This window comes from Hemiscyllium ocellatum, chromosome 33 (assembly GCF_020745735.1).
Source record: "Hemiscyllium ocellatum isolate sHemOce1 chromosome 33, sHemOce1.pat.X.cur, whole genome shotgun sequence".
NCBI classification, from domain to species: Eukaryota; Metazoa; Chordata; class Chondrichthyes; order Orectolobiformes; family Hemiscylliidae; genus Hemiscyllium; species Hemiscyllium ocellatum.
In genome coordinates, this window is record NC_083433.1 from 24,351,201 (window position 1) to 24,376,298 (window position 25,098).

Below are 25,098 nucleotides of genomic sequence, written 5' to 3' on the forward strand. Positions count from 1 at the left end.
TGCTGCCTTACAGCACCAGGGATCTGGATTCAATTCCACCCCTGGACAACTGTGAGGATTTCATACAAGCTCCCTTCTGTGTGCGTGGGTTTACTTTGGGTGCTCCAGTTTCCTCCCACAGTCCAAAGATGTACAGATTTGATCGATTGGCCATATTAAAATGCCCATCATGTCTAAGAATGTGCAGGCTAGGTGGGTTCCTGGGATAGATCCCATCAGGACATGAGGAAGTATCTACCTAAATGTTTTCGAGACACCCAACACCTCCTCCTTAATACTGACATGCCCTAGAATATAGATACCTCACCCTAATGTCACCATCATCCATGTCCTCCTTGGTGAATACTGATGCAAAGTACTCATTAAGGAACACACGCATTTTCTCTAGATCTACACATAAAATCCCTCCTTATCTGAGAGTGGACCTAGCTACTCTCTTGCTCCTAATATACAAATGCTTTAGGATTGACCTTAATCCTAGTTGCCAAGGTCATTTTATGGCCCATTTTTTTCCCTCTTAATTCCTTGTTTAAGTTCTTTCTTGCTTCCTTGATATTTCTCAAAGTCCTTGTCCAATTTCAGTTTCCTAAACATTGCATATTCTTCATTTTTTTCTTCAATAAACTTCCTGTATCTCATCATCCAGGTCTCCTGAATCTTGCCATCCTTATCTTTCATCCTGACAGGAGCATGCTGGTCCTGAACTCAGGGCCATTGGTGTTCTGGAAGGGTCAGTACTTTGTTGTTTGTAAATTATAAAAATGATTTGGAAGAAAATATAGATAGTCGGGATAGTAAGTTTGTAGATGACACGGAAGTTGGTACAATTGTAGACGGTGAGGAAGATTCTATAGTGCGAGGTTACACAGGAACGCAGCCATTATGTTACACCAGGAATATCTGTACAAAGATCTACATCAAGGCCCCAGCAACCACCTCTCCTTCTTGGGAGAGAGTTTCTTATGCCAGATCCCATCAGACCCTGAAGACTTATCTACCTTAATGCAGCAGGACATACATCAATGGTGTTGAAAAATAGAAGACGGGAGTTTAATCCAGACAAATGTGAGGTGATGCATTTTGGGAGATCAATTGCAAGAGGAAAGTATACATCACATGTCAGGACTCTTAGGAATATGGAGAGACAGGGGAATCTTGGAGTACAAGCCCATTATCTCCCTAAAAGTTGAAACATGAGTGGATAAGGTGGTAAAGAAAACTTATAAGACCATAAGACATAGGAGTGGAAGGCCATTCGGCCCATCGAGTCCACTCTGCCATTCAATCATGGCTGATGGGCATTTCAACTCCACTTACCAGCGTTCTCCCCGTAGCCCTTAATTCCTCGAGACAACAAGAATCTATCAATCTCTGCCTTGAAGACATTTAGCATCCCAGTCTCCACTGCACTCCGTGGCAATGAATTCCACAGGCCCACCACTCTCTGGCTGAAGAAATGCCTCCGCATTTCTGTTCTGAATTTACCCCCCTCTAATTCTAAGGCTGTGTCCACGGATCCTAGTCTCCTCGCCTAATGGAAACAATATCCTAGCGTCCACCATTTCCAAGCCATGTATTATCTTGTACGTCTCTACTAAGTCTCCCCTTAATCTTCTAAACTCCAATGAATACAATCCCAGGCTCCTCAGCCATTCCTCATATGTTAGACCTACCATTCCAGGGATCATCCATGTGAATCTCCACTGGACACGTTCCAGTGCCAGTATGTCCTTCCTGATGTGTGGGGACCAAAACTGGACACAGTACTCCAAATGGGGCCTAACCAGAGCTTTATCAAGTCTCAGTAGCACATCTCTGCTTTTATATTCCAACCCTCTTGCCTCTTATGGCAAGCTTGTCTTCTTCAGTCAAGGCATGGAGTATAAAAATTGGCAAGTTATGTTTAGGTGTATAAAACTTTAGTCAGACATTTGGAATAATATGTTCAGTTCCGGTCGCAACACTGTAAGAAGGATATGGAGTTTTGGAGAGGGTGGAATAAACGTTTACCAGGATGTTGCCTGGATTGGAGTCAATTAACTATAAAGAGAGGTTGGAAAAAAGAATTGTTTTTGCAAGAACGTTGGAGGCTGAGGAATGACCTGATAGAAGAATATAAAATTATAAGAGGGATGGATATTGGACTTTCTTTCCCCAGGGCAGTAATGTCAAATAGTAGGAAACCTAAGTTTAAAGTGAGAGGGGCAAAGTCTAATGGAGATATATGAGGCAAACCTTCTTATACAGCAGGTGGTAGGTGCCTGGAATATACTGCCACGTAAGGCCTTAGAAGCAGATACAACAGTAATATTTGAGAGGCATTTGAACAAACATGAAACAGGCAGGGAATAGAGGGATACAGACATGTGCAGACAGATCAGATTTGAAAATAAAACGTACCAAACTTTGTCACCAAGTTATCCTTTATTTACACATGAACAGTACTTGTTTATAGTACTGCCTCACTGTCAGGCGCCAGATGTCAATATCCCTGGCACTCAACTTTTTATGTCAGCCAGGGCTTCCTGATTGGACGAGATTAACAGTCCCAAGCGTGGGACGGTGCGATGGCTCAGTGGTTAACATTAATGCCTCACAGCGCCAGGGACCCAGATTTGATTCCAGCCTCGGGCAACAGTCTGTATGGAATTTGCACATTCTCCCTGTGAGGGTTTCCTTCGGGTGCTCGGTTTCCTCCCATAGTCCAAAGATGTGCAGGCCAGGTGAATTGACCATTTTAAATTGCCCATAGTGTGAGGTGCATTAGTCAAAAAGAAATGGGTCTGGGTGGTTACTCTTCGGAGATCGGTGTGGACTTGTTGGGCCAAAGGGCCAGTTTCCGCATTGCAGGGTATCTAATCAGGGAATTCATATTCTGAGGTCCGGATGGCTGACCTTGTACAATCACTGCATCCTTCCCCTCCAAGTGCATGGACATATGTCAGTCCTTTTCCTTGGAGAGTTTCCTGGGGCATTTTAGTCTCCTCCAACTCAACATCAGACAGGGGTGGCCAAAAGCACATAGGGGTTCGCCTTTGGCAGCAGGAATACCTCAGTATAATTTCACTCTCATCTGGCAGCAAAGGCATTGAGGCAGCTACTTCTGTTATGTCCAACTCTGATTCAAAGGACTTGGTAGTGTTTGACAGAGAAGATGAATCCATGGATTCCAGCAGCATTTCTCAATATTCAAAGGGGCAGGGCTTGTTCTGGCTCCCATGCTATTTGAGAATTGCAGCTTTCATATGGACTGTCACACTTACCTGAACTTTATATGTCACTGATCCTGAGCACGCCCATTACCCACACAAAGCCATTTCTGGGATTCTTCCACCAAACTTTGTCCCTTGTATCAAACTGTCTCTCTCGCTTGGCAGACTCTGCGGCCCTACACTGAAGTTCCTATGCTGTTTTACCCTCTCCTCAGCCAGATCAGACTTCACCGGGTGTGGAGTCTTCTATTGAGTAGCAACTCTGTTGGTGCTATCCCCGCTGTTGTATTGGGGGGGTGGTGGTGGTGGACCTGTAGTCGAGCAAGAACTCTGACAGCTTAGGATCTAGCAAGGCTGTAGGCTGTCTCTTCAATCCAGTTTTCAAAGTTTGGGCCAGTCTTTCTGCCAGGCCATTGTATGATGGGTGATATGGAGCTGCCCTTTTATGTCAAATCCCATTTAATTTTATTGCCTACTGGCAAACAATCACCTGTGGCCAACACTTCAGAACACCATATATTGCAAAAGATAGATGCAGTTTTCCAACATTGTCCCAGTATTTGATAAATACACTGTGTACACATCCAACCACTTTGAGTGGGTGTCTACGATGACCACAAACATTGAAAAAAAGTGTAAAAAAAAGTACAAAACTTTGCGTCACACATTTCCTTTAAAATTACCCCATCACATCTTAAACTAACGTGCCCTAGTACGTGACATTTCCACCCGGGAAAAACACTCCGACTATCCACCCTATTCATGCCTCTCATACTTTTATATACTTCTATCAAATCACTCCATAGCCTCTAATGCTCGAAAGAAAATAATCAAAGTTTGTACAACCTCTCCTTATTAGGAAATACCCTCCAATCCAGGCACTGACTCAGTAAACCGCTTTTGCAACCTTTCCAAGGTCTCCACATCCTCCTTATATTTTGGTGACCAGAGCTGTATACCATACAACTAACCATTTTCTGGACATTTAATTTCCAAGATAAACTGTTAAAAGTTAATAACTAGATTTGTAAGCACAAAACTCATCAGCAACCTTTCAAATGGCATTAATATTGGCTTCAAAATGAGAAAAATATTTCATAGGACAGAATCTCTAGTGGGGAAGCAGGCCATTCAGCCTGTTGAATCCACACCAACCCTCCGAAGACCATCCCTATCCTATCCCAGTAATCTTACATCTCCCATGGTTAATCCATCTAGCCTGCACACCCCTAGACACTAGGCAATTTAGCGTGGTCAATCCATCTAACCTGCACATCTTTGGACTGAGAGGAAACCAGAGTACACGGATGAGACACAGGGAGAACGTGCAATGTCCACAAAGACAATCACTTCAGGGTGGAATCAAAATTAGGGACTTTGGCACTCTGAGGCAGCAGTGCTAACCACCGAGCCACTATGCCATTTCCTTTGCCCTAATCCTGTACTGGAAGAACTTAATTCCATACATTCTGGAAAAGCAATGTTACTTGCTTTTTCAAAGCAAATAGCCATTGGATTACATATTCACATACAAGGGTATCACAATCTGTAGCAGCTACATCTTTTGTCCCCTGTGAATTGCAGAGCACTTATCAGGTGGAATCTGGGAGGATCCAGGCTGTAGATCTCTCTCTACTGTCAGCCTCTGTCATTTGATAAGTTGAGAAGAGTCACCAGTGACTGCTACGTGGGTACAAGGAGTTTTGCCACTCCTGGTTTCATATTTAGTTAACTTTTTTTCTTATTTGAAATCATTTCAGAGGTTGATTAAAACATCATTTAGCTTACAGTGCTATGGTTGGAAGTCAATGGTTTTGTTAAGAAATGTTCCTTGCTACAGAGTGCAGAAATGGGTTTATGTACCTTCATTGCACTGACTCCAGAAAGAACAGGACAGATCATATTTCCCCCACCTGGACACCAAAAACACACACCAGGTTCACAGGAATTTACATGTTATTAATGACAACAGATTATCTTGTCTTTTTATTCACGGCTGGGAATTAAGGCATCACAGCTGGGCCTGCATTTCCCACCTCTCGGTGCTTTTAAGAAGGTGGTGATGAGCTGTCGTCTTGAACTGCTGCAGCCTGGATCCTCCCAGTTTCCACCCTGAGAAAAGTGTTCTGCAATTGGCAGAAAATGAAATACTCAGGTAAAATGTTAATATTAAAATTCTGTGTTGGTACAATCAGAAATAGTCTAAAGCTAGTTTAAAAGACTACACTGCTATTGTCTGTCATTAACTGCAACTCAAAAATGAATTTCTCCATTTCATGAAGCAGTTATCGTGAAACTAAACATTTCCCTGTTTATTTTCAGTCACTTTACTTTTGAAGGGGAACATAAGACTAAGAGGAGGCTATTGAGCCTGCTCCACCATGCAGTACAATCATAGCTGAATCAAACACTTCAATGCCTATTACCCACCCAATCCCCACAGCCCTATACACCACTGGCCATCAGGAATCGGTCAGTCAAACTCTATCTTAAACATACTCATACACTGAACTTGCACAGCACTCTGCGGTAATGTGCAATAGGCCGTGGTGTTGGGAATACTAACAACTCTGGCTCCAATTGCAGCAAGTCAGTCAAAGCAAATTAAAACCCTGATAGAGTTCTTGGTTAATTAACCCAACTCTTGCTGGGAGATAGAATGGGGAAGTTGAGGCACAAGGTGGTGTTAGGAATTTTGAGGGCACCGCAAAGCAGCCCATGAAGTTATTTCACTGTCAAAATCAGGAAAATTGATCAGTTTGGCTGTTCTCTTGGTCATATTAAGGTTAATTAGATTGGCCTTAGCACCATCATTCCTGTTTTCATGAATTCCGCAATAGAAACCAATAAGGTCATTCTTATAGACCATCTCCTACACCTCACTGGACAAAAGGATTCGTGTATGGTGGGATGTTATGATTAAGTCCCAGTGGCTTCTCGTGTTGAAGCTTAGTTTATTTAGAGCAGATTTGTTTCAACAGCATAAATCCTAAAATACACTAACATAGGAACATTAGGCACACAGCATAATTAAATTCTGGCCTTTTTAAAATAGTAACTCCCACAGACTGGGGTTCAAGTAGTAAAACTAACCAAGAGCATGGACAACCAAGCACAGAAAAGCTCACAACAAAGTACTCGAGAAAGAGATGTAGTTGAATTTTCTAACTGCAAGGGGAATGAAAAAGAAGGCCTCAATGAGGAAATTTTATCCAATCACCTGAAACCAGTACCATTTTCAGGAACATATCCAAACCTGCTGCCTAGTCTCTCACCGGTGGTCATCCAGCAAGTTCATCCTAATGCATCCCTCAAAACAAAAACTCTGGAGTGAAGACGTATTTGTCAGTCAGTCAAATAGGCTCTCTCTCTCCTGCATCCACAATACCTTGCTATCCAATAAAACAGAGCACTCAAAAGAATTTTGGGAATAAATTGCATCATTTAGTCCATATTTCCATGATTTTTCTCTGTGATGGCTGATAGGAGTCCCTTCAGGATTAAGCTTCACGTCTGAGAAAATCCAGGTCAATCTTGGAAGTTTGGCAACCCAAGTACATCCCATTGGAGATAGGAAATACTGCCAGGCCCTGTACACATATCTGCATTCTCCATTGCTATCAAAGCTTTGAATGCTCACCACAATCATTGCAAGTTGTAGTGATGGCCTGTCCCACATGTCTCAATATCAGTGAAGCTGCCATCACCAAAAAAGTAAGACTTCCTATTTAAATTGTTATTGGCAGTAGTTTCTGGATTAATAAACTTGCATAAACTGGATTGAGCTGTGAATGGGTAAACCAATAAATCAAGGATAGTAGTCAGTACAATAGCAAAACTGTTTCATGCCTCGTAATGGGCAAAGTGTGCAGGTAAGGACCCACAATGAACAGTAGGTAAATTGATATTTCGGGCAAAAGCCCTTCATCAGGATTGGCCATCAGGATTTTTCTGCTCCTCCGATGCTGCCTGACCTGCTGTGTTTTTCCAGCACCACTCTGATCTAAACTCTGGTTTCCAGCAAATGCAGTCCTCACTTTTGCCCACAATGAACATAGAAGGCAAGGGACATGAACAAACTAAAAGATTGAGATCAATAAAAGGAACAACGGAAAATCAGTAAGTGAAGAATTAGAACCCATACACTGTGGAAACAGGCCATTCTGCCCAACAAGTCCACACTGACTCTCCAAAGAGGATCCCACCCAGACCCGCCCCCCCTACTTTATCTCTGTAACCTTGCATTCCCAAGGTTAATCCACCTAGCCTACATATCCCTGAGGACTATGAACAACTTAGCATGGCCAATCCACATAACCTGCACATCTTTGGATTCTGGGAAGAAATTGGAGCATCCAGAGGAAACCCACAGAAATTCTAAAAAGTATAAAAGTAGTAAGTAACATAGTGAAAAGAATAAGAACACATGGTTGGGATATCAAAGATTATAGCAAAAAGTAGTTGAGAAAGTGCTGAAGTGGAACAGTGACCCCCTAAAAGACAGATGCAAGCCAAACTGTTGTCTTCTTTTTGGGGAGTTGAAGGTGCCTAGTTTCCACGTCAGTTCAATGGGCTCCGAGGTATGTAATTTCAATGAGTAATCTGTTATCTCTACAACATGCAGATTTGATAATGCTTGACTGGGTCAGGTAAAGGATTTGTAGTGAGGTTGCGCACTCGAACACCTCAAATCAATGACAAGGAAACAGCAGACTTGCTAAATGACAACTTCAAATCCATTTTCATAGTACAAGGCAGAGGCTGAAATACTAGTAGCAAAAGGTAACTCGGAGGCAGATTTTCTTGGAGGCCATTGAAAATAGTGACCAGGATTAAATTCTGGGATTTCCATTCTGTTCTTTTTCTAGAGATTTTTACTGGGTTGTGAGCCCAGAAGCTGCTCTCCTGAAATGCTGTTCCAATTTGGGGGTAGGCAACACCTCTCCTCCACAATTTTCATGGTGTTAGGCCATCTTTGATGTCATGTGATCAAGGCCTCTGAGGAGTTGTGAACCATAGTGTGGATTCACAGCATTATGAAACAAGTCTGAAAAGTCTTGCCTATACCCCTTCCTGATGAAGGGCTTATGCCCGAAACGTCGAATTTCCTGCTCCTTGGATGCTGCCTAACCTGTTGGGCTTTAACCAGCAACACATTTTCAGCTCTGATCTCCAGCATCTGCAGACCTCATTTTTTATACCCTATCCAAGCAGTGTTACGTTCTCCACATCCATTTACTCAATAAGCAATGTAGAACCAATAAACCATGTAACAGCTAATGGGACGGGGATATGGTACATCATTTCAAGCGCATTAACAACTGAAATAAAGGATTTATCAAACTCGTTCCAAGGTCAGCATCGGTTTGAAAATTTGGGTTGTAAAATGCAAATCACCAGAGCAAGCTGCAGTTGTTGGAATAGAAACTTAATTAGAAAACCTGGGAATAAAATATCTCAGTACTGATGAAACCAGTGGTTTGCCACTTAAATAAATCCAGCTCATCATCCCCTCCCCCCCACACTTAGGAAAGAATATCTGACCTTGCTCAGGCTGACCTACACATTGAGGAGAAAGTGAGGTCTGCAGATGCTGGAGATCAGAGTTGAAACTGTGTTGCTGGAAAAGCGCAGCAGGTCAGGCAGTATCCAAGGAGCAGGAGATTCGACATTTCAGGCATAAGCCTGAAGAAGGGCTTATGCCCAAAAAGTCAAATCTCCTGCTCCTTGGATTCTGACCTACACATTACCCCACATCTAGTTGACTGAACTGTCTGAATGGGCCACTCCATTGTTTCAAACTGCCAAAGACAAAGGACTATGGAAGTGGGAGGACCACCCAACATCAGCCTAGGGCACCGGAAATAGCAGCAAGCCCCACCCTTGAAGGTTCCAAGTTCTTAGAAATAGCTGTAAATCAAGAAAAGGAAGGGAAGAAGCAGAGGTGAGGAGAAATCTGTTTTTCTCTCAACGAAAGATAGGGGAAGCAGAGTCCTTGAAGCTTCGTCCGGAGGATCACTGAAGATGTTACCTAATGGGGGTGACGAAACATCTGAAAATGAACCTTCCAGCTCAGTGAGCAAACCTACATTCAGAGCCTTTGAATATTTCAAAGGCAACAGTGAATTGATTGTTGATAAGTGAAAGGTGTGACAGGTTATCAGGGTAGACAACAATGTGGAACAAACAGATAACCATGACTTTCTTGACTAGCATTGCAGGTTTGAGGGGCTGAAAGGCTTACTGCTGCTCCTAATTTAGATGTATGTTCATATGTTTAGAGAAAAGAGCTGAACAGAAGAGGGAAGATAAAAGTGACTGCCATTAACATCAGGACAACATTTGACCAAGTATGGCATCAGGAGTCCTAACAAAATGACAAGCTGTGCTGATTGAAATCAAGTATGTGTATTTATATAAAACATATCATTGCAGAACATCCCAAAGCTCTTCACAGCTACTGAAGCATTTAAGATACTCAGAGGGTTAGATAGGGTGGACAGTGAGAGCCTTTTTCCTCAGATGGTGATGGCTGGCACATGGGGACATAGCTTTAAATTGAGGATTGACATAGGACAGATGTCAAAGGAGTTTCTTTACTCAGTAGTTAGGGCGTGGAATGCACTACCTGCAACAGTAGTAGACTCACCAACTTTAAAGGGCATTTAAATGGTCATTGGATAAACATATGAAGAAAATGCAATAGTGTAGGATAGATAGGCTTCACAGTAGTTCTATAGGTTGGTGCAACATCGAGGGCTGAAGGGCCTGTATTGTGCTGTAATGTTCTATGCTCTGAGTTTTTAAAAAATTCCAAAATTTTCTTTTAAAATGCTTACTTATAATTCGATAAGAGTGTCAGTGTGACACAGCCATTAATAACGCCAATAACGTAATCTTTCCTCAATAGGTTAACTTGGTCCAAATAATTATACATTGAAAGCAAGATTTTAAAGAAATAACATCATACAATAGCCTCAGATGTCAAAGTAGACATTCTACTGCCACTTGTGAAAACAGTCTCCTTTTCAGCTAATCCAGTATGAATGCTCATCTTGGCTCCAAGGCTACCTAATGAAGCCAACCGAGAACCATATCAACAAACAGCATTGTGAATGTTTGTCGGAAATCCAAGGTTCACGGCCAGTTTATATTTGCTGAAGTGGTTTGTTTGACTGACATCTTTGAGGTTGTAAGGAGTTATTATTTCAACAGATACTTCGTATGTTCAGATGGACAAAGATTAAGATTTTTCAAGTGAGGTGAAATTTGCTGCTGATACTATAACAGTTTGGAAAGACATTTTTCTGGGGTTGCAAGAGCATTGTTCTTTCTCCCCCCCCCCAGAGATTTAAATGCACTCAAAGAATTGCCACATTATTATATGGCTCATTGGTTTTAATGTGCATATTGGATGAAGAGGACAGGGATGACATTGAGGAGTATGGAGAATAATGGAATGCAAAGGGTGAGAGCTTAACATCTTTTAAAACAACTGGGACGAAGCCCCAGAAACCAAAGCCAAACTTAAAGCAGTTTGAATACAGCATTAGGCAGGCTGGTTAAAGTTAAAAATCACAGGACACCAGGTTATAGTCCAACAAGATTATTTGGAAGCACTAGCTTTTGGAGCGTAGCTCCTTCATCAGGTGGTGAAGGAGCAGCGCTCTGAAAGCTAGTGCTTTCAAATAGACCTGTTGGACTATAACCTTTGTTGTGTGATTTTTATTTTTGTACATCCCAGCCCAACACCGGCATCTCCCAATCATTCAAATTGCTTCTGAGTGTTGATGGACTTGACTTGACCCTGCTCTGTACCCCTGAGTGATAATAATGCATGCAAGACCACTTACATGGAGACAGGTCAGAGATCTTGAGATCAAACCTTTCGATCATAAGTGTTAATGATATGAATGACGAAGCAGAGTCTATGTCTAGGTTTACAGGTTGACATTATGTGAACAGGCATGACAGCAAAAAAAATTAAAATCAATATGTTCTTATTAGTCAGGGGATAGTAATCATGGAGAAGAGGACGGATTTAGGTTTCCATGTCTAAAAAGAAATTTACCAAAAGCTACTGCATGAATACAAAAAGTATTGTTAGCTTTTACCTAACGAGATTGGAATTGAAGAGTGAGGATGTTGATTCTTGAAATAGGGAATTTAATGCAAGAATTGGCTCAAGAGGCTGAATGGCATACAATGGTTGAAGAGTTATGTATTTTATGTCAGCATCATGCTTTATGGTGTTTCTCACTCTGAAGATTCTGCCTGTTGGATTCTGTGATCTGAAGGTATTACCACGTTACAGGTGAGGTGTTCTATGTTGGAAATTAGATTAAATTACTTAGTGTGGAAACAGGCCCTTCGGCCCAACAAGTCCACACCGATCCGCCGAAGCGCAACCCACCCATACCCCTACCCCTACATTTACCCCTTACCTAACACTGCAGGGAATTTAGCATGGCCAATTCACCTGACCCGCACATCTTTGGACTGTGGGAGGAAACCGGAACACCCAGAGGAAACCCACGCAGACATGGGGAGAACGTGCAAGTTCCTGAGGCGGGAATTGAACCCAGGTCTCTGGCGCTGTGAGGCAGTAGTACTAACCACTGTGCCACCGTGCCATCCACAAATGGGGGTGGAAACCTGCCTATGTCCTTCTGGCTGTGGTGTATTTTGCTGATGCCAGCTTGCCTATAATTTCTTTTGTACATTAGCCTCTAACATGGCTGCTGACATTTCCCCTGCTCCAGTTTTAGATAATCAGAGACATTTACTTAACACATGGACTTGTATTCTAATGGCATTCTGCACTTAGGCCAGTTATTTGCTTGCATATATTTGCATGGTGGTGTTTTGTCAAAAGGGAAGGACATGTCAAATAGATTACTTTCCACCTTAATTACAAATCCCAGCAAAAAAAAAAGCATCTTGCTCCAAGACTGCATTTCAACACACCATAAATAAATTGCTTTATTCATTAAGATTTGTAGAGAAATTTTGTGAAGTCTGCTGAGAAAGTGACAAAACCCAATTTTTAAAATATTCCACATTTATAGAAAAAAAACATGTTTCAAACAGCACAACTATCTTTTGTTGAACAAAACATGCCATGATTGACACAGGACAGTGTGTTTGAAGGAGGGGGGTTGGTGGAGAAGAGAGAAGCAGCTCAAAGAACAGAGTTTACATTTTGCTAAGTCAGAGTTAATGCCAGTTAAAAGCAGATAATTCAGATTGTCATTCAAGGAAAGCTTGTTCACATCCATTTAATTATCTAAAGCATTTCAAATACTAAATCTGAAACTAAATTTGAGACACTGCTTTTTAATGCTTAACACATGTTAATTCATTGTCAAATTCCAGCTGTAAGGTTTTAGAAATCAAACTCGCTAAAGGTAAACAATTGCATTTAAATAGTACCTTTCATGACTTTAGGATATTCCTTTGCTAATTAAACACAATAATCACTCAAGTAGGAAAACACAATGGCCAATTTGCACAGAGTAAGTTATGTACAATGTGGATCTTATTCAATTTCTGTTTTGGTTGCATAAACTATCAAGGTTCAAAAATAGCCATTCATTCTCTGTAACCTCAGTTTTGTAGAAATACTGAACCTTGGTTAATCAACTAATAAAAAGCTGCAAATATCTGATTATCAAATCAACATGAAAAATGCTTCAATAAATCCTTATTGGCATAAGATTCTGTAAAGAAGTGGAGGATAAGTTAGATGTCATATTACTTATGATTGCATGTTTTAAATTATTTCTATTAAAAAGTGTAATATGTATCCTGAATTAATCAAGAAACAGCAAATTTTACTCTGGGTCTTTAGTCATAGGTTCCCTCCAGCAATAGTGTTGAAGGCAAATTTCTTAATATAAAAGCTGGCTGGAATCCTAGATTCTGCTGGATAAGAATCAATCTCAAATTCTATTTTTTTTCAGTGATGTGTAGTTTATTGAAAAGGGGAACTGGTCATTATTTTAAGTGCAAGCTTACCTCAAGATTCTGCATGCAAATGTTAGAATATGTTCTAAATTTTCAGGATTACAAAACAAGTGCCAACTTGTGAAAGGGAGAACAGTTTCTAAGACACTAACTGAAAAGTGCTAATTTGATGAATAACTTTTCCTATTATTCAGTAATTCTTGACTGTTCTGATTGACAGAAGGTGGTCCTTTGGCCAACCAATTACACTCCACACAAAAATTCTCCTATTCCACTTCAACAAACCCTACCTGCACAAACTACTATCGCTTTCAGATTTCCTGATAATTACACCCTTTCAGTTCTGCAATCATTCTTATAAAGTTTTTATAGCAATTTATCCAGTGCCTTCGTATCTCTTTGTAAAATGGGATGGTTCTTCATAGTAATCTTTTGAACATTTGATGGAAGGATTTCATCCAAGCCAGAAGAATACAAAACTCAAAACACAGGAGGAATAGTCAACACAAATAATACCTTGGACAATTTTGAATAGTTACATTTACCAAATGTACAACGCAGAAGTGTAAAGTTACTGCACTGAACAACATCGAAAACACAAGGCTCAGCACAACACTGATGCGGAATCTTAGCCAGGAATATATTTGCATGGTTATACACCCATAGAGGAGGAGAGATGAGTTTTACTAAGAGGTCTAAAACACTAGAAGTCTCTGTGAGCCAATGCCCAGAAAAATCATTTTTATTGATTTTGCATTAAATTATTTTCCTAAATTATACATTCTCTTCCCTGCCTACACCGCTAGAATTGGTCTAGGAATTGATAGAATTAAAACACCAAGTGCAATTTGGCCACTGTCATAGGGTTGCCAACTGAGTGTTTTCCCATGGGTTTCATCACATGAGCTCCCACACTCCTGTCACTGGGGCATCTTCCAGACATGCTGCCTTCCCATGGCCGAAGAAAAAGAACCAAACCTGATGTCTAATTGAATGAATTTTGACGACTCATGAAAGTGCGTTTTCTCCAGCAACCTCCCACTATTTGGTTAATGTCTTCTGTACTTTTCTCTGGAGGTAAATCTCTGATTCCTGGAAACACAAAGACAACCCTACAATTTCCACAGCTTTGATATCTCTGCTTACAGCCAGGGATGTGCCCCAATTTTTAAGCTTTAGAAGGAAGGAAAAGTCTCATTGCATAGACAAGAGAATAAAGATGTACACTCCACCTCCAACTCCCCTCTTCCCCCCCAAAAAAAATAGCACATCAATGGAATGTACCTCAGAGTTCCCTTAAGTCAGACTAAAGTGTGGATTGTGACCCACTGCTTCACTTGTAACCACCATCTTTTATTCTCCAGCATTCCCACAAACCCCCATGACACATTTTTGTGTTAAAGCATTTAAAACAGAATAAGTTAATGCTTGGAAATCATTTTTCATATCAGTATACAAAAGAACAATAAAATGTACATGGATTTTTGAGGAGGATACATGTAATAAGTAGTGTACTCCCAGATCTCCAATTTAAATTATTTTAACACCACCTATTTTGAACTTCTAAGTACCGTCAGCCCACAGCATCATTCTGTAATTGGATGGCATCTCCACAACTTCAACAAAGGGTCACATCTTGACTTTATCCGTATTTTAGGAGCTGTGGCCATTCAGGATAAATATTTTAAAATAGGGTCCACCTTGAAACACAGTTCCACAGGAAAGACTGCGCACTCTGTTTTCGTACCGTCCCCTGTATGGGAGCAACAGGCGTGGATTGAGAGAGAGAGAGAGACAGAGAGAAAGAGAGAGAGAGACAGAGAGAAAGAGAGAGAGAGAGACAGAGAAAGAGAGAGAGAGAGACAGAGAAAGAGAGAGAGAGAGACAGAGAAAGAGAGAGAGAGAGACAGAGACAGCACAGGACTGCCCCAATGTGTTCCTTCATTCAAGGTGGCAGGCAGAGGGTGGACCCGAGGCATCACAGTGTAAAGAGGGCATCCTCCACCTTTTCCTGCTTCTTCTTTTTGGTTACAGTAACAGAACCAGGAGCCTCAGTGGGAGGTGATGGGAGAGTTGGCAGCTGTTCTGCTGCTTTTGCTCGCTCCTCCAGGAATTTATCAAATTCTGGAAAAAAAAATTTGCTTTATTCATTATGAGAAACACAACTTCCCCACAGCTTAGCATCTCAGATCAAGCAAGACACTGGTCCAGCTTCTAGATGGGATGGAGACTACTTATAAAGGCAAAGTATTGCATGGAATAGACACTCCTACGCTAATTCTGATCAATGCAGGGAGTATGGGATGGAGGAAAAGTTGAGACAATTTCCCAAAAACTGGAGATTTTATTTCACCTCTCCCTGGAGATCATTTGGCTATGGGTGCACTACGAGTTTGTGAATTGTGGTGAACAAGGTATCACAATTGTGGGACAAGCTGGAGGAACCAAAGGTCATTTCTTGTTTGTCATTATTTGTATGTAAATTAGAAGATTATCACAAGTGTTGGAGATTTTCATCTGAGAGACAGGGATGGTGGATAGAAGGAGGAGAGAGAATTCTAGCGCTTCAGATGTAGGTAGCTGTTGGATTCAGTACCAATGGTACTTACTAAAATCAGAGATGCTTAAGAAGCCATAGCTAGTGGATTGCAGATAACCAACAGTTTTGAGCTGGAGGCAATTATGATCATGGGGACAGATGAGCCCATGCAGGGACTAAACAAAAAGGATAATTCAAGACTTTACTTGAGAGATAGTCTAGATCAGTGACCTTAGGGTGAACAGACCAGGTGTCTTGCAATTAAAAGCAAAGCTATTGTTACTCTGAACAAAAACTGCCAATTAAAATGAAATAAAGGGCTTTGATGAATGAGTCATTGAATTCTTACAGTATAGAAACAGGCCATTTGGCCCAACTGGTCCACACCAAACCTCCAAACAGTTTCCTACCCAGGTGAAAGTGAGGACTGCAGATGTTGCAGATTAGAGTCAAGATTGGAGTGGTGCTGGAAAAGCACAGCAGGTCAGGCATCATCCGAGGAGCAGGAAAATCAAAGTTTCAGGCAGAAGCGCTTCATCAGGAATGAGGCTGGAAGCCTCGGCGGTGGAGAGATAAATGGGAGGGGCACCTTCAACTCCAGGGCATCAATGTGGACTCATTTCCCCTCTTCCCCCCATCTTAGCCCAGCTCCAAACTTCCAGCTCAGCACCATCCTCATGACCTGTCCCACCTGTCAATCTTCCTTCCCACCTATCCGCTCCACCCTCCTCTCTGACCTATCACCTTTGCCCCTTCCTCCATCCAACTACTTTTTCCCCAGCCCCACCTCCTCCCATTTATCTCTCCACCACTCTAATCTAGCATCCTACCCAGACCCTTTCCCCCACCCTACCCCTGTAACTTTGGATTTCCCATGGCTAACCTAACTAACTTGCACATCCCTGAACACTGTGGGTAATTTAGCACAGCCAACCCATCTAATTTGCACATCTTTGGACTCTGGGAGGAAACTGGAGCACTCAGCAGAAACCCACGTCGAAATTTAGTCATTGTTATCATGTGACCAGTAACAAAGTTTTTAGTTTGACATTTTTATTTCACTCTCAATGAACAGCTTCAGTTTACAAGCAATAAAGTTGTGATGTTTAGGGGAAAAAGAAAATCAGATCACGATTAGAGGGGTTCAACAATTGGTGGTATGACAGCCACTGAACCTTCAAACAGTTTCACAATGAGCTTCAATATGAAGAAATGTATCCATTACAAAACAAAAACAGAATAAAAAAAAAACTAAATTTACCTTCACTTGTTACTCCTTCAGAATCATCTCCAAATTCACCTTTCTAAAATTAAAGATAGTATTTATTAGTAATTTCTAATGTAACAATAGAATTCTGTCTTTTGATGTTACTCGGGATCGAAGAAAAACAATTAAAACTGCATTGAACTAGGAGCATTTGGTAATGAGAGTGGAGTCAATGGGACATGCACTCCGTCACTAGTAGCTGAAGTAGCCACTGATATTTGAGAGCCAGACACAAAACAGACATTCTGCTTTCGCTGTTATAATTGCACAATAACTTGAAGTCAAAGTTGCATAGTCACAGAGAGGATTATAACATGCTCTCTCTTTAGAAAGAGTTGGCTGGTGGGGAATGTAACCAGAGGTTGTCACCTCAGGTGAGGGGAGAGGTTAAGAAAACAGAGTCTTCACGGTGCACACAACAGGTCTATCTCAAAAACTGGATTAATCCAACCGGCTGATTCATGTTTGATCAATGTTTTAAAAAAAAACCCATAGCCACATGGGCTTCATAAACACCAAACAGACAATAGGTGCAGGAGTAGGCCATTCTGCCCTTCGAGCGTGCACCACCATTGAATATGATCATGGCTGATCATCCTTAATCAGTATCCTGTTCCTGCCTTATCTCCATAACCCTTGATTCCACTATCCTTGAGAGCTCTAACCAACTCTTTCTTAAATGAACCCAGAGACTGGGCCTCCACTGCTTTCTGGGGCAGAGCATTCCACACAGCCACCACTCTCTGGGTGAAGAAGTTTCTCCTCATCTCTGTCCTAAATGGCCTACCCCTTATTTTTAAATTGTGTCCTCTGGCTCGGGACTCACCCATCAGCGGAAACATGTTTCCTGCCTCCAGACTGTCCAATCCTTTAATAATCTTATACGCCTCAATCAGATCCCCTCTCAGTCTTCTAAACTCAAGGGTATGCAAGCCCAGTCGCTCCAGTCTCTCAACGTAAGGTAATCCCACCGTTCCAGGAATTGACATGAACCTACGCTGCACTCCCTCAATAGCCAGAATATCTTTCCTCAAATTTGGAGACCAGAACTGCACACAATATTCTAGGTGCGGTCTCACCAGGGCTCTGTACAGCTGCAGAAGAATCTCTTTGCTTCTATATTCAATCCCTCTTGCTATGAAGGCCAGCATGCTATTAGCTTTCTTCACTACCTGCTGTACCTACATGCTTACCTTCATTGACTGGTGTACAAGAACACCCAGATCTTTGTACTGCCCCTTTACCTAACTTGACTCCATTTAGGTAGTAATCTGCCTTCCTGTTCTTGCCAAAGTGGATAACCATACATTGATCCACATTAAACTGCATCTGCCATGCATCTGTCCACTCATTCAACCTGTCCAGGTCACCCTGTAATCGCCTAACATCCTCCTCACATTTCACCCTGCCACCCAGCTTTGTATCATCAGCAAATTTGCTAATGTTACTATTAATACCATCGTCTATATTGTTAATATATATTGTAAAAAGCTGCGGTCCCAGCACTGATCCCTGCGGTACCCCACTGGTCACTGCCTGCCATTCAGAAAGGGAGCCGTTTATCACTACCCTTTGTTTCCTGTCAGCCAACCAATTTTCAATCCAAGTTAATACTTTGCCCCCAATACCATTCACCCTAAATTTGCTCACTAACCTCCTATGTGGGACTTTATCAAAGGCTTTCTGTAAGTCCAGGTACACTACATCCACTGGATCTCCCTTGGTTAAAAACAATGACTGCAGATACTGGAAACCAGATACTGGAATGGTGGTGCTGGGAGAGCACAGCAGTACAGGCAGCATCTGAGGAGCAGTAAAATCAACGTTTCGGGCAAAAGTCCTCCAACAGGAATAAAGGCAGAGAGCCTGAAGGGTGGAAAGATAAATGAGAGGAGGGAGGGTGTGGGGAGAAAGTAGCATAGAGTAGAATAGGTGAGTGGGAGAGGGGATGAAGGTGATAGGTCAGGGAGGAGGGTGGAGTGGATAGGTGGAAAAGATGATAGGCAGGTAGGACACGTCTTGGAGTCAGTGCTGAGCTGGAAGTTTGGAACTAGGGTGAAGTGGGGGAAGGGGAAATGAGGAAACTGTTGAAGTCCACATTGGTGCCCTGGGGTTGAAGCATCCGAGGCGGAAGATGAGGCGTTCTTCCTCCAGGTGTCTAGTGGTGAGGGAGCGGCAGTGAAGGAGGCCCAGGACCTCCATGTCCTCGGCAGAGTGGGAGGGGGAGTTGAAATATTGGGCCACAGGGCGGTGTGGTTGATTGGTGTGGGTGTCCCAGAGATGTCCCCTAAAGCACTCTGCTAGAAGGCGTCCAGTCTCTGTAGAGGAGACCGCATCGGGAGTAACGGATACAATAAGTGATATTGGTGGATGTCCAGGTAAAACTTTGATGGATGTGGAAGGCTCCTTTAGGGTCTTGGATGGAGGTGAGGGAGGTGGTGTGGGTGCAGGTTTTGCAGTTCCTGCGGTGGCAGGGGAAGGTGCCAGGATGGGAGGGTGGGTTGTAGGAGGGCGTGGACCTGACCAGGTAGTCACGGCGGGAACGGTCTTTGCGGAAGGTGGAAAGGGGTGGGGAGGGAAATATATCCCTGGTGGTGGGGTCCGTTTGGAGGTGGCGGAAATGTCGGTGGATGATTTGGTTTATGCGAAGGTTGGTAGGTTGGAAGGTGAGCACCGGGGGGGGGGGGGGGGTTCTGTGTTACCCTTAATTTCTCCTTTGAATCCTCCCACTTCCTCTAGACCAAAGGGGTAGCCATGGGCACACGTATGGGCCCCAGCTAAGCCTATCCCTTTGTTGGCTACGTAGAACAGTCGATCTTCCATAATTACACTGGCACCACTCCCCACCTCTTCCTCCGCTACATTGATGACTGCATCGGCATCACCTCGTGCTCCCGCGAGGAGGTTGAGCAATTCATCAACTTCACCAACACATTCCATCCTGACCTCAAATTTACCTGGACCATCTCTGACACCTTCCTTCCTGGACCTCTCCACCTCCATTAATGATGACCGACTTGACACTGACATTTTTTACAAACCCACCGACTCCCACAGCTACCTGGATTACACCTCTTCCCACCCTACTTCTTGCAAAAATGCCATCCCGTATTCCCAATTCCTCCACCTCCGCTGTATCTGCTCCCAGGAGGACAAGTTCCACCATAGAACACACCAGATGGCCTCCTCCTTTAGAGACCGCAACTTCCCTTCCCATATGGTTAAAGATACCCTCCAACGCATCTCGTCCACATCCCACACCTTCGCCCTCAGACCCCATCCCTCCAACCCTAACAAGGACAGAATGCCCCTGGTGCTCATCTCTGGGACACCTGCACGAATCAACCACACCGCCCTGTGGCCCAACATTTCAACTCTCCCTCCCATTCTGCCGAGGACATGGAGGTCCTGTGCCTCCTTCACCACCGCTCCCTCACCACCAAACGCCTGGAGGAAGAACGCCTCATCTTCTGCATCGGAACACTTCAACCCCAGGGCATCAATGTGGAGTTCAACAGTTTCCTCATTTCCCCTTCCCCCACCTCACCCTAGTTCCAAACATCCAGCTCAACACTGTCCCCATGACTTGTCCTACCTGCCTATCTTTTCCACCTATCCACTCCACCCTCCTCCCTGACCTATCATCTTCATCCCCTCCCCACTCAACTATTCTACTCTATGCTATTTTCTTCCCACCCCCACTTTCCTCTAGCTTATCTCTCCACCCTTCAGGCTCTCTGCCTTTATTCCTGATGAAGGGCTTTTGCCCGAAATGTCGATTTTACTGCTCCTTGGATGCTGCCTCAACTTCTGTGCTCTCCCAGCATCACTGGATCTCCCTTATCCATCTTCAGAGTTATATCCTCAAAAAATTCCAGAAGATTAGTCAAGCACGATTTCTTCTTCATAAATCCATGCTGACTCTGACCTATCCTGCTACTGCTATCCAGATGTGTTGTAATTTCATCCTTTATAATAGACTCCAGCATCTTTCCCACCACTGAGGTCAGACTAACTGGGCTATAATTTCCTGCTTTCTCTCTCGCTCCTTTCTTAAGAAGTGGTACATCATTAGCTACCCTCCAATCCGCAGGAACTGATCCTGAATCTATTGAACTCTGGAAAATAATTACCAACGCATCCACGATTTCTTGAGCCACCTCCTTCAGTACCCTGGGATGTAGACCATCAGGCCCTGGGGACTTATCAGCCTTCAGACCTAACAGTCGCTCCAACACCAATTCCTGGCAAATATAAATTCCCTTTAGTTCAGGTCCTTCAGCCACTGTTACCTCTGGGAGATTGCTTAGGTCTTCCCCAGTGAACACAGATCTGAAGTACTAATTCAACTATTCTGCCATTTCTTTGTTCTCTGTAATATATTCCCCTGTTTCTGTCTTCAAGGGCCCAATTTTAGTCTTAACCATTTTGTTTCCCTTTCACATACCTAAAAAAGCTACCCTCCTTTATATTTTTGGCCAGTTTACCTTCGTACCTCATTTTTTTCTCTGCGTATTTCCTTCTTAGTAATCCTCTGTTGTTCTTTAAAAGCTTCCCAGTCCTCCGTTTTCCCACTCACTTTTGCTATGTTATACTTTTTCTCTTTTGACTTTATATGTTTCTTAACTTCCCTCATCAGCCACGGCCACCCTTGCCTCCTCATAGGATCTTTCTTCCTCTTGGAATGAACTGATCCTCCACCTTCTGCATTATACCCAGAAATATCTGCCATTGTTCCTCCACTGTCATCCCTGCTAAAGTATTGCACCATTGAACTTTGGCCAGCTCCTCCCTCATCGCTCCGTAGTTCCCTTTATTCAACTGAAATATTGTCATCACCGATTGTACCCTCTCCCTCTCAAATTGCAGATTGAAGCTTATTGTATGATGATCACTACCTCCTAATGGCTCCTTCACTTCGAGGTCCCTGATCAATTCTGGTTTGTTGCTTCTTTTAAAAGGTAGAGAGATTACAATAAGGAAGCATCAAAATGATGCAGATTCAAATTTAAGCTTTTCATCAGTTTCCTGAATCAGAACTAGATGGAGAGCCAACTCTCCCTCCCTTGCCAAAATTTACCCACAGTTGGCGAAAGCCCTGCATCTCTAGTGCTACAGTGCAGACTAATAGCACTGACCTCAATTTAGCTCATTCTAACCAGTCACTAAGGATGTAAAAATCCCCATCCTCAGAATATCCCCACCACCCCATTAGGTTTAGAGATATCTCAACAAACAGGAATTATACTACAATTAAAATATTGTTGTATAGTTTGTGTTCATCCTCTCAAAAAAACCATCTACACATACAAATGAAGTTATTTACCTGAATATTAATAAGACAACCTCAACTCCCCCTCCATAAGGTGTACTTCCTCTGTGGCAGAGCAAAAATCTTGAAAGGCCTTTAAACACTAGTATAAATCAATTGGGAGTGGACACTCCTGATTATCCCACCCATCATAACGCTGGCATTATGAATAACGATCTTGGAGGAAATTGAAACAACTGCTTGGAGGTATCATGCAAATGATCATAGAACCATCCACCTCAGGAGATGGTCTTCCAGACCATTGCACCTGTGCCTGCTTTTTGAAACAACTATCCAATTAGTCCCATTCCCTCTGCTGCATACCTTTCAGTCTTACAAAATCTTACTTTGAACACAGTATATACAGTGAAGCCTGCAAATTATGATTATGTTGTGGACAGGCAACAGCTGACCATTTTTTACAACAATCATTGGATGTACTGTAACAATACTCTTAAACTCAAAAGAACAGGCGAGACGGTGATCAATTCAATCAAAAATAACAGGGCCAAGAATTTTCCAAACTCCAACATTCAGTAGCCTTACCTTCCCCAGAATTCAAATCCCTCCACAACTTGATGACCGAGATTTTACAGAGTCCAAGTCTTCATTTAAACACTAAATCTCACTGCCAATATAATCTTATTGCTCCTTTAGCCACAAGCAAATTGGCATATCAGAATGTTAAACATCTGCCTAACGGAGCATTTTGGGAGATTGGCATTTTGTCTCTTGGGCTATTGGCATTAACCCTTGGAAATGAGGGAAAGTTTCCATTGTGACAAATTCCACTTAGATTGGCTGGATATTTGAGAAAATGTCACACAAAGTTATTACTGATAATTACAGCTCCTAGAAATAGTTGTAATATATTTGCATGGATTCATGAATTGTGTAACATATTGAAAACAGATACAGGAATAAAACAGACATTTTTGGGTTGACAGACAGTAGCTAACAGGGTTTTCCTAAGGACCAGTATTTGAACCTCAGCTATGTACAATCTATAATAATGAATAATATGAAGAACTGAGTGCACTGAACCAAGCTTTCTGACAATATAAACTTATGTGAGAAGGTAGGAGGTTGAGGATATATAGATGGGTTGTGATGACAATGTATCATAACCCCAAATTACTTACGGGCACACTGAACTTTGCTTTTTTAAAAAAAAGCCAAACCAAGAATCACTGATAACGTAAATCCAGAGAATGGAATTCACTGATAACTAAGTCCCTAGTTTAACACCTTGAACATCATGTCTGTAGATTGTCAAGGGAATCTCAAACAGAGGGGCTTAAAAGGAAGTGATGCAAGGCAATTATAGATTACCCTTTCAATAAGAAAACCATCCCTTGTGGGTTACGTTCCCGACTGGGACTGGAGTTGAAAGTCACGTTTGTATTTTGCCCTCTCAGAAATACTCAAGAACATGGCTAAAAATCCCCACAGCCTCTGTCTTAGATGGCTGGTATGTCAACATGGACTAGTGTGCTGAGAAAGTCTCCACATAAGGAATAGCCATTAGACATCCTTGTGCTAAGTAAAAGACTCTTGCTGAGTACAACAAGCCAGGTGCATCAGTGAAGGCACCAAAAGTGAAACACAATCAAAGTCTCAGCTCACCTACAAAGCCAAGAATATGAAAATCAACTGCATTATTTATGTAAGTATTACCAGTATCATCTAAATTAATGGCAATGTTCCAATATCAGCACTTTAATGACCCCAGAGACTGATCTGTAGATATTTTAACTTGCCTTTTCACTCAATTCACCTTTCTAATTGGTGTGTCATATTTCATTATATTCCTGCATATTTAATTGCTAACAAATTCACTCATTTAACTTAAGAAAGCCTAGTTAATTTGACCCCTTTTATATGGAATATATTTGGATTGGGAAAGCATATCCTTTTAAAATTAAAGTTACCAATATAGAGCCAGTTCATCTCTTTCCACTTTGGAGCTGAACAACTTAGGGGTATGAAATTTTGAATGGGGACCAATTGTAATGAAGTTGAGTAAGTGGGCAGGAATAAAACAAATGGAATACGATGTGGGGAGGTATGAAAGTTATTCACTGTGTCAAGAAAAAAAAACGTTAACAAATAGGATACTTAAAGGGAGAGAGACTGGGAATGCATATAATGAAAGCAAGCGTGCAGGCACAAACAATTAGGATGCAAATGGTATGCAAACCCTTTCTACAAAGTGATTGGCATACAAAAATAAAGATTGCTCATAACTAATGAGAACACATGTGGAGTACCGTGTACAGCTTCTGATTCCTTATACAATACACTAACAGTGAGAGAGAGAGAAAGTGAGAGAGAGAGAAAGTGAGAGAGAGAGAGAGAGAGAGAGAGAGAGAGAGAGAAAGTGAGAGAGAGAGAAAGTGAGAGAGAGAAAGTGAGAGAGAGAGAAAGTGAGAGAGAGAGAAAGTGAGAGAGAGAGGAAAGTGAGAGAGAGAGAGAGAGTGAGAGAGTGAGAGAGAGAGAGAGAGAGAGAAAGTGAGAGAGAGAGAGAGTGAGAGAGAGAGAGAGAGAGAGAGAAAGTGAGAGAGAGAGAGAGAGAGAGAAAGTGAGAGAGAGAGAGAGAGAGAGAGAGAGAGAGAGAGAGAGAGAGAAAGTGAGTGAGAGAGAGAGAAAGTGAGAGAGAGAGAGAGAGAGAAAGTGAGAGAGAGAGAGAGAGAAAGTGAGAGAGAGTGAGAGAGAGAGAGAAAGTGAGAGAGAGAGTGAGAGAGAGAGAGAGAGAGAGAGAGAGAGAGAGAAAGTGAGAGAGAGAGAGAAAGAGAGAGAAAGT

At 42.3% G+C, this 25,098-nt stretch overlaps 1 protein-coding gene across 3 annotated transcripts in view; it reads right to left on the minus strand.

The window, feature by feature from the left end:
- Nucleotides 1-12,168: 12,168 nt before the first annotated feature.
- tom1 (target of myb1 membrane trafficking protein) overlaps nt 12,169-25,098 on the minus strand; it is a 112,746-nt gene continuing 99,816 nt past the window's right edge. For all 3 annotated transcript variants that reach the window (XM_060849205.1, XM_060849207.1, XM_060849206.1), the window contains 2 exons: nt 16,979-17,021; nt 12,169-15,302 (listed from right to left, as the gene is read on the minus strand). In XM_060849205.1, coding sequence (XP_060705188.1) covers nt 15,157-15,302; nt 16,979-17,021 — 189 coding nt within the window. In that variant the 3' untranslated portion in view covers nt 12,169-15,156. The remainder of the gene's footprint in view (nt 15,303-16,978; nt 17,022-25,098) is intronic.